We start from the raw sequence: 10550 nt of genomic DNA, 5'->3' as shown, positions 1-10550 counted from the left end.
ACAAAAATTTAACTATACAGCTATAAAAACTGAGATTTTTTTGCACTCATACAAAGTAAAGTTCCCAATTAAATGTAAAATAAACTATTTTAATCTTTTTATCTATGCAGAAACTTTTGTTTAATGACCGCATTTTAATTAATAGACAAATGTTAAAATTCTGTCTCTATGCAGCTTTATTGCTTATTTTGCCTTGAGAAACCTCGGGATAACTTGCAGTATTTATTTAATTAGTGCTTCAGGTTGCTTCTGAATTTGGACGAAACCAGAAAAGAAAGGGAATATTTAGTTTTATGAACTTTCATGAAGCGTTTTCAGCAGGAATATTTCAGAGCAGCAGTTTGCTGCTCCGCCAGCAGGGGGCGGTGATGTAACCGGACAATTCAAACTGTTGAAGAAGAAGCCGCCGGCGCCATTGTTGTGTTGCAGTGGCTGTTAGCCGTGAACATGTCCGGCGGGTCTTCAGCCCAGCAGCTCAGAGAGTTCATCAGCGAGCGGCTGGCTGCCGCCGCGGAGGAAATCTTCTCGGTCTTCCAGAGAACCGTCGCCCAGTACGAGGAAGAGCTGGACCGGCAGCGCAGACTGCTGGACGGCGGCTGGAGGCCGGACAGCGGCTTCCAGAGAGCAGGTCAGGAGGGCCGCGGTGGGCCTGCGGGCTGCAGGGTCCGGGCTCGGTTCTGACCCAGGGTGTCTCATGTTCACTGGACCTGGAGAGCCGAGAGATCAGAGTGAATCTGTGGACCCGCTCCTTTTCAGTGAGCCGGTGGAGAAACCGACCGGAGGAGAAACCGCCCCAACATGGGGCAAAATCCCTCATGTTGGCTTCGAGCTCCGATTGAAATGTAACAAAACAAAACATGCAGTGCTCAGCATCAATAAGTTCACCTCATTCTAAAAGTAAGATTTGTTGAACCAAAATCTCAATAAACACGAGAAACTAGTTTAATTAGTTTAACTAGTTTAAGTGGTTTAGATCCCAGTGTGAGCTGTTATGTCCACCCTGTGATCTGAGACAGCAGGGAGCTTCTGTCTCCACTGGTTGACAAATGATGCGGGTCTTCATCCGTCCATCGATTGATTGATCGGTTTATTGGAAGTATTGGCTACAAACCACACTTGTGACGTTTGAACCAAAAGTTAATGTTCACCAATAAAATATCACCTGTGATTCAAAAACTACCAGTATTCAAATACAATAAAACAAATTCATAATTTCTTATCAATTGACAATAATGGGTCATCAGATTAAATTCCATATTTTTCTAGTAGTTTTATATTTGGGTCTAAAATACATATTTACTGTTGCAATAATCAGTAAATCAATGAATCGCAAGATAATTTGAAACAGGCTCAATAATTTCCATTTGCATGATTTATTGTTTTTCTCTCTTTCTACAGAAACTGGATGAAAAAAAGTCTCCAGTCATTTCGGTGTTTTGGTCTCAACCAGCCCAGTTTTGTTTGAAAATGTAATAATTCATTTGATTTGTTATTTCTGTTGTTATGTTTATTTATCTTGGACTCTTATAATGTCTCCCAGTTCCAGTTTTGTTATTATCATTATATTACTTTAAAATGATCTTAAAACAAAGGATTTATCATTTAGGATCAGATATATGTGGTAATAGTCAAACATAAGGAAGGTTCTGGTTCCGACCCGGTTGAGCGGTCAGGGTCTGAACTCTGATCTGACGCGCCTCGTTTCTCTGCCCAGATCCGCCGCTGCAGCCATTTCCCTACATGGACGAGCCGAACCTCCAGATCCAGAACCGCTGCCTGGACCTGGACGAACCAGAACCTCTACAGGTCAAAGAGGAAGACGAGGAGCTGCGGATCAGCCCGGAGGAAGAGCAGCCGGTTCTGAAGCATGAGGCCGACGTGCTCACTGCGGCTTTGGCTTACGAAGGACCCGGTACCGAACCGGAACCGGGCCGGGACCGCTTTCCCCCAGCCGAGAGCCACGACCGGCCCAAAGGCTTCGAACCGCCCAAGAAGCCGAATCAGAACCACAGCAGGGCTGAGCGATCCAGCTGGACTCAGAAGTGTGACGTTTGCGGCAAAGCGTTCAACAAAGCGTCGGAGCTGCGCGCGCATTACCGCATCCACACCGGGGAGAAACCGTTCTGCTGCCCCACCTGTCAGAAAGCCTTCACCTTCAAGTCCAACCTACGGGTCCACCTGCGCACGCACACCAACGAGGCGCCGTTCTCCTGCCAGACCTGCGGCAAGCTCTTCAAGCACCGCAGCAGCCTGATGGTGCACTGCCGCAGCCACACCGGGGAGAGACCGTACGCCTGCGCCGCCTGCGGGAAGCGATTCACAGACAAGTCCTCACTCAAGCAGCACTCAGTGACTCACACGGGCCACAGGATGTACTCATGTGCGCTGTGTGGGCGGGGCTTCAATAGGAGCAGCTACCTGCTGCAGCACATGAAGGTCCACACGCCTGAGAGTTTCTCCACGAGTTAGAGGAACTCAAAACCGCTCCCGGAATTGTGCTTACTCAGCAAACCTTCCCCATCTCATCTCAGTTTAAGTATCATCCTTCAGGTGTGTTTTCCAAAATGTTGCATTTAGCTGAGAAGTGTCTAAGTTCACCTTTGGTTCTCCCAGTGTTTTTAAGCCTGGCGGGTTACCAGGCTCAACTTGCCTAATCGTCGTTTATTTATTCTAAATAAGTTTTTTATACACCAGTAAGCTGGTTTATAGGTGATGAAATGATGCGTCCCTGAACCTCTCTGTAGAGCTCATGCTATCATTTCCAAATCATGTCGTCTTCTCAAGATGCGCCTCATAAATTTTGTAATTTTTCACAATTTTTAACTGCCAAGCTTAGCATGTTTTCTGGGGGAAACCCGTCTCCTGTTTCTGTGAGAATTTGTGAAGAACAAATCAGAGAAACCTAATTTCTGATTGAAATCAGTTTGTGTTTCGCTTTCTACTTACTTAGTCACTTATTTTCAAAGTCTGACTTTTATATCAGTCGTCCCTGTGAGTTGTATGACAGAGTGTTTGAAAATATGGGAATTTTTGTCAGCGGAATAAAGAAAAATGTCTTAAAATTACTGGACAAAGTAGTTTGATTGAGAAAAAAGTTACAATAGTTACCAGGGTTGGTTGTTGCTCAGTGGTTTTAAAGTCTTGGTGCTGATAATAATCTGTTAAAAAAAGATTTCCTTATCTGTAAAAACTGATACCAAAGTATAACTTCATAAAATGCTCAATATTCCTCATTTTTATTTTTTGTGTTCTCCTAAAAGTACAGCTTGATTTTTCTAATGTTATGACTTTATTCTGGTCATATTAATGCTTTATTCTCGCTTAATTAACTGAAATCATTTTGATTATTTAGCTTGTCTTAAGAGAAACAAATAGGGGTTAACTTTTTTGTTCTGCCATATTTTCAACATTCATTTATTAATGTCAATTTCAAACAAAGTCTTTAATTAGCATTTAGATAATTAGATATATAACTCAAAGATTTAGTTTGTACCAGAAGGTTTACTTGCTAATTAAATATTTAACTTATTATCTAAATATTTAGCTTGAAGATAAATATGTAGTTTTCTAACTAGAAATCTTGCCAATTTTCTATTTACCTTGCTAACTAAATATTTAGCTCTGAGCTAAATATTTAGTTCAATATTTTGCTGGCTTACAAAATGGCTTGCTAACTTATATTTATTACTAATTATATTTAACTTCAAACTGGATAATTAGCTGCTAATGAAGTATTTAGCTCCAAGCTGAATATTTAATTTAGTTTGCTAAATAAACTTGACTAAATATTAAATTTGAAGCCAAATATTTACCTGCTAACTGGATATAGTTTGATAACTAAATAGTTACATTGTTTACTAAAATATGAGCTTCAGGCTTGATAATCAGTTTGATCACTGATAGCTTCATTTACTGAAAGGCTTACAAATAATTTGCTTAATGGATGAACAACAGTTTCTTCTTCAGTCATAAAGAGGTAAAGAACCAGGAATAGAAAAGTAAAACTTTATTATGAAATGAATTAGTAAAGTTTTCAGCTGATAAACTGAAGCAAGAAGCAAAAAGAAGCCAAAGTTTCACTAAACCATAAATTGTCACTTCTAGTTGAGAACAAAATGGCTCCTGTTTGTAAAGTTACACATTGAAAATAAACCGCATTAATTTGAGTTTTACACACATCATGTCAGCAAGGAAAATATTCAGCTTCAAAATAAATAATGAGCCTGTTTGACATGAGGATGAAGAAAAAACAAAAACTTTATAAAATCATAAATTAGCAGTAAAAATTGAGAACTATCAGCGACTCGTCCAGTGTGTCGTTAAAACATCCAAACGGTTCTTCCCGCTCCAGCAGACTCGGTTCGATCCAGATCTCAGTGGAGCCGTTTTTCTGTCCCAAACTCTGTCTGCAGTTTCCGGGTCCAGGTCCAGTCGGATCCAGGCAGAACTTCCTGTTGCTCTCAGTGATGACTCTGCAGGAGAACACACAGCTTCTGGGTCAGAACCGGACCTGGGTCAGAACCGGACCGGCCAACTGGGTCCGAACGGGACCGGCTGACCGCCCAGCACCAGAACAAAGTTCATATTTTGGTATTTAGAATCATTGTTTCCTTCGTGGTTTTGGTCTAATAATAATAATAATAATAATAATAATAATAATTATTATTATTATTATTATTATTAATGAATATAATAATATTCAGATTTGCTCTGATCACAAATTGAGACTTTTATTTTGAAACGCTGGCTTGGTTCCAGCAGCCATGTTGGTTCCAGCAGCCATGTTGGTTCCAGCAGCCATGTTGGTTCCAGCAGCCATGTTGGTTCCAGCAGCCATGTTGGTTCCAGCAGCCATGTTGGTTCCAGCAGCCATGTTGGTTCCAGCAGCCATGTTGGTTCCAGCAGCCATGTTGGTTCCAGCAGCAGTGTGCTCAGTGAACCCAGAATGTCCGTTTGATGCTAATTATGATACTGATTCTGTTTGCAGTGATTGTTTCAGTCATTTATGAAAGTTGTGCTGAACTCACATCACAGATCTGACTCTGCAGTGAATCAGAGAGTTTTTCATCTCCTTCACTTTCCCTATGGGGATCGGCGTCCTGCCGTTGTCTTGGCAGCAGGGGTCCAGTATCATGCCTGGACCGACTGGAGCTGCGAACCAAAGCAGAACTTCAGCACCAACAACAGATTCATAGCTGCAGCAGCTGCAGCAGAGCAGCAGCTGCAGCAGCAGCTGCTGCTGCTGCAGACAGACAGAGGAGAGGAGGAGGAGATTCTCCATCAGTAGTAGGAGAAAGTTCTGACCTGCAGAGCTGGACCGCGGGAGCAGAGGAGAGCCAGGAGGCAGAGGCTCAGCTGGAGCTACATGGTTCCGGAGGTTCTGGAAGTGTGCGGGACCGGTCCGGCCGGCTCCGTTTATATGTTGAGCAGCAGCTGTTCTCAGAAAGCAGCGGCTGCTCCTCCTCATCCTCTTCCTCTTCCTCCTCTGGATTCCCTGACTGAGATTCACAGAACATCTGCGAGGAAGTGAAACTGGAAAGGAAAAATGCTGAAACACACATTTCACCACCAAAACACAGAAATACCTTTAAAATCGTTTTCCATGCACTGCAGACTGAGAAATAAAAATCTTCTTAGAAGATCGATGCCTGAAACTGTTCCAGAAAGTTTATAAAACATTTTCCTGTCAGTCTGCAACTCAGCAGATTATATTATCATCATCATCATTATTATTATTATTATTATTATTATTATTATTATTATTATTATTATTGTTAATAATAATAATAATAATAATGTGTCGGTGGGACGTTTATATAAAACGTCAGTACCTCACGTAGACACTAGGCGGCCAGTGACGGGGATATTTATGCTTCAGAAATGTAACAACTGTGCTTTTCTTTAATTATTGTTTCCAATTCATTATATTCATTTATATTGAGAATTTGTGATTTTTTTCTTATTTAGTTCTTTTTATTTCCTGTTTTTGCCTGCAAGGGGGCGCCTTTTTGCACTCTGCCTCGTTTTGTCTCCTGGGCTTCCGTAGTTGGCTCCAGCCCTTGTAGCTCCTCCCCTTTTCCTCCAGGAAGTTCTGCTGCTGCAAGTCAGTCAGAGGAAAGTTGATATTTGTTGGTTTTCTCAACGGATCTTGTTTATTACTGTTTGTTAATTTGCCATGTTGCGGTTTTGACCAAACAGTTTTCATAAACAGTTTATCATCATTTTCTCTTAAATGTTGGCCCCAACAGCCGTGCAGCTCAGCTGAATTGGTTTTATTGTCACATTTGCGGCTGGAGAGGGGGTTGGCTTGTTTTTACTCTTCTCCCCATAATAAAAGATGTCATTGGCTCCTGGCTGAATGGCCTCTGAAGCTCATTGGTGCCTCCTGGTGCAGAAGCGCAAAGAGCCCGTTCTGAGGCCGGCGCTGTTCTGGGCGGTTCATAGAGACAACATGGCGGAAGTGGCGCCATGTTGGCGGAAGGGTTTTTCAGAGTGAAGTGTCAGCACTGGTTCCTGTCCGGATCAATACAATGGTGAGAAAAATGAATCATTAGGAATGTTGCTGCAATCCGGACTTTAACGACGTCCCTGAACGTAACCAGATTACGCCGGACGTCGTCTGCACGTGCTAACTACAAGCTTATTTATCTGTATGTTTTACATTTATGTTATTATTTATTTGATAAGAAAAAAAACAAAGACAACCCTATGGCTGCATGTTTATAGTGTTAAGAATTAAAAAGAGGAATAACTTGATTTAGCTCGTTAATTAATTCTTAGTCCCGAATTCCTGTGCCTGTATACGTGTGCAGAGAGAAAAGAGCAATCATACGACGTCAGACTTCAGATATTCAGAGTTTTATCTAGAGAAATTCAATCCAAGAAGAACTTTACAATAAGCCTCTCACCTAGAGCAAAAGTCCAAGACATTACAAAACAGAGACAAAGAACTGAGTAAAAAAAGACAAAAGAATAACAGAAGATGCATCCTCCGGGAAACTCTCACTCAGCACAAAGAGATTCCAACTTCTGCTGTGAAACAAACCATTTTTTATAGACTGCGTATTCTCCTCATTTAAATATATGCATTAGGAGGTGTGTTCTTTTCCTTTGTGTGGGCTGTCTAATGTTAATTTTATTACCTCTGAGACCCAACCTCCGTACCAGGCTCCGACCTGATTTACAGCGTGGAACTGGAACGTTATCTCTGCCTCAAGATGCTTCAACAAGAAAGTAGTTTGTATTTTTAACCAAGCTTGCACAAAATGTAATGCTAAATAAGGACTATAAGTTTGGATCTAAACTAACTAATTAAAAACATGCTTAAAGAAATATAGTTAATTCTAATATAGATAAAATTATTTATAAAAAGTTTTAAGATCCTAGTGAACTTTTGAACCATGCTCAGGAATTTAATTGCCTGGCAGACAGACTCTCTGTGTAAAGAGATTCAAGGAGTCTAAGACTGTTTTCTGATTAGGAATTTCTGTAAGTTCTGAGAGTCACCAGCTGTCCCAGTTTGGATCTGTATCTAAGTTTATCTTAACCTAAAAGTTAACTTATGTACTATTGTGCTACTTTAAAATTCTTATTTCAACAATAGATAATAAAACCTGCAAAGACCATCAACAATTTGTTTAAATAGAATAAAATGAACAAAATAATAATAATGTGATTAAGATTTCTGAATGAAAAACAATAAATGCTTTTAAATGAGCACATTTCTGGTTCATCTTTACTGAATTCGTAAGTCTTGAAATTTATATTTTAAAGTCAGTTATGGTCTAATGAGAATTTTTTTAAAGTAATATCTTCCATTTTTTAATGAAATTTGTCACCCTGTTGTTCTGCCTGACAGATACGTACTTTGATCATTTTGTCGTGTTTTCTGCTGATCTTCTCGTTTTAACCAAAGGCCTCCAGGCAGCTGAAGATTCAACCTGAACTTTTCCGTATTCTGTCATTTTACAACCACAAGCATAAACGGGATTTAATAATTGTAACTTAATTTCACGTTTGTGGTTGTGATGTGACAGACTATGGAAGTAAAAAAAAACATAAAAATAAAATAAATAGTTTAAGTTTCCCTTCATTTAAAGTCTGAAGATTTGCGGAAACATTTGGATGTCGAGCGTTTAATTCATAAATATGGAGAATTCAGTCCAGCTGAACTGCAGGAAACGAAACCGCCGCCGCTTTTAAGAGAAACAATCCGTCTGCTGATTCCTGCTAAATATGAAAAAACCTTCAGCTTTAGTTTGAAGAAAACCCAGAGAAAAACTTCAAGCCAACTGAACATACAGGAAAACGTCCATCAGAGGAAATAGATGTTTTATTTTTCACTCTGCAGCCCTATCAACTTTATAATGTCATTAAAGTTTGTAGCTTTAATAAGTTTTTATTCTTTAATGGGGAATAAATGATCATTCCTGAGCTTCTGAATGAAAATCAGTTTGTATTTTTATTGAGTTTCATTTCTTCTTCTGGTTCACAGAAGAATCCTGCCATGTTTGTCTGGTTCCAGTGGCAGCAGTTTAAAATGAAACTTCGTCTTCCTCATTTTAAAGAGACGGGTCAGAACATTTCCTCCTGACTGATACTGGGAACGCAGGTCTACTGGGAACACAGGTCTACTGGGAACGCAGGTCTACTGGGAACCCGATGAGGTAACTTCCTGTCTGGACAGTCACATGATCAGCTCAGGTGAGTCTTCACAGGTCAGGAGTTAACTAAAACTAACAAAATAACTCAAACTGAAACAAATAGAAATAGTAATTAACGGAAAAATCATTAACTAACTGGAATTAAATTGTGTTTGTCAAAGTAAAACAAACTGAAATTATTGATATATTTTGTTTCCATGCTGATTATTTATTGGCCTTTAGAACTGATGTGATTCTTTTCAGAAACGAGTCGACGGCCATTTAATGCTTCGTTTGGTCCTGAATTTGACCCAACCTGAAACTAAATGGTTTAATTCTCCAGGCTTTTGAAAACTTTTTCTGCCTCGTCGTTTAATACAAACTTTGCAGCTGCAGATAGTTAGCTATGTGGATCGCCTCGATGCGGGTAGATCCTCTAGGTTATAAGAGAAGTCTTTTTCACACAGAGGATACGGATCATATTCTAAATATACACATATATTTTCCACCATTTCGGGTGTGAGCAACTCGTGATCCGTTTAGCTTTGTTTGGAACTGGAGAAATCCACTTCCAGATCTCCATCTGAATTTCACTCGCCGTCCGTGTCTGAAACCCACCAAGAGCAAAGATAACTTTTAGGGTTTCAGTGGAATTAAGTTACTTCTTTAAGTAGTTTGACATTTATTTCCATGCTCTTATTTTGAAATCTGATTGTTTCTTTTTGATAGTTCAGTTTCTGGTAAATAACTGATGACGGTACAATAAGTCGGGTTCCATAAAACACAAAAGACAGAGGAAAGGAGCTTTTATTTTGAAGAGTCTGAATGCATCATAGCTTTTAATCATCTGCACACAAACAGGAAATTAGCCAAATCAGAAGCTTTGATCCGGACTCTGAGACGGTTCTGACCGTTCAGACAGAAACTCGCTGGTCAACTCGTCACATCTGGTTTCAAATAAAATCACATCTGTAATGTCTCTGCTGCCACAATAATAAATAAAAAAAAACTTTTTATTTTATGAACATTGTTCATAAAGGAGATGAGATTCAACCAAATACTGTTTCACAAACAGCTTCATAAAATCACCAGGATGTCATGAATAAAGCAGCAACAACACAAGTCAACATGTATCAAAGTGAACGAGGCATGATGACCAACTACAAACCTGCATCCACTGAACTCTGACCTCATCCAGTTATTGAGACCAGGAAGCATCAAACCAGATGTTTTTCATGATTTCATTTAGTGTTTAAACGATGAAACTGAACCGATTTATCCTCAGACAATAAACTAACAAAATAAAGAAAATAGAAATAAAAAATGTGAAAACTTCAAAATGTGAATAATTGAGCTCAGTTTGTCTCATTCAGACGAAACGATTCGTCTGAATGAATCCATGGCTCATTTATTCTCACTGAAGAGAAACTATAGAGCTTTACAGCTGTTATGATGCAGCTGCATCAGTAGCTGCATCAGTAGCTGCATCAGCAGCTGCATCAGCAGCTGCATCAGTAGCTGCATCAGTAGCTGCATCAGTAGCTGCATCAGCAACTGCATCAGTAGCTGCATCAAGGTGAGCTGCATCAGTAGCTGCATCAAGGTGAGCTGCATCAGTAGCTGCATCAAGGTGAGCTGCATCAGTAGCTGCATCAGTAGCTGCATCAGTAGCTGCATCAGTAGCTGCATCAAGGTGAGCTGCATCAGTAGCTGCATCAGTAGCTGCATCAGTAGCTGCATCAGTAGCTGCATCAAGGTGAGCTGCATCAGTAGCTGCATCAGCAGCTGCATCAGTAGCTGCATCAGCAGCTGCATCAGTAGCTGCATCAGTAGCTGCATCAGTAGCTGCATCAGTAGCTGCATCAGCAGCTGCATCAAGGTGAGCTGCATCAGTAGCTGCATCAGTAG

The 10550-nt window shown here is 40.2% G+C and overlaps 1 protein-coding gene across 3 annotated transcripts; it reads left to right on the top strand.

Moving 5' to 3' along the window:
- Nucleotides 1-322: 322 nt before the first annotated feature.
- LOC129355519 (zinc finger protein 2-like) lies at nt 323-10070 on the top strand. 3 transcript variants are annotated; one of them, XR_008605284.1, is made up of 4 exons: nt 323-628; nt 1715-2550; nt 4413-4590; nt 8495-10070. XR_008605284.1 is itself a non-coding variant. In XM_055025119.1 (2 exons), the coding sequence occupies exons 1-2, from the start codon at nt 448-450 to the stop codon at nt 2467-2469; spliced, it is 936 nt and encodes a 311-aa protein (XP_054881094.1). In that variant the 5' UTR covers nt 324-447; the 3' UTR covers nt 2470-2601. The 3 variants fall into 3 exon arrangements, 1 of the variants encoding a protein (XP_054881094.1); XR_008605285.1 differs by lacking the exon at nt 8495-10070 and adding an exon at nt 5998-6085; XM_055025119.1 differs by lacking the exons at nt 4413-4590; nt 8495-10070 and having other exon boundaries at nt 324-628; nt 1715-2601.
- The last annotated feature ends 480 nt before the right edge of the window (nt 10071-10550 follow it).

This window comes from Poeciliopsis prolifica, unplaced genomic scaffold (genome assembly GCF_027474105.1).
Source record: "Poeciliopsis prolifica strain line A6 unplaced genomic scaffold, Auburn_PproV2 SCAFFOLD137, whole genome shotgun sequence".
NCBI classification, from domain to species: domain Eukaryota; kingdom Metazoa; phylum Chordata; class Actinopteri; order Cyprinodontiformes; family Poeciliidae; genus Poeciliopsis; species Poeciliopsis prolifica.
Note: the sequence above shows the minus strand (reverse complement) of the source record. Positions and strands in the feature narration are given on the sequence as shown.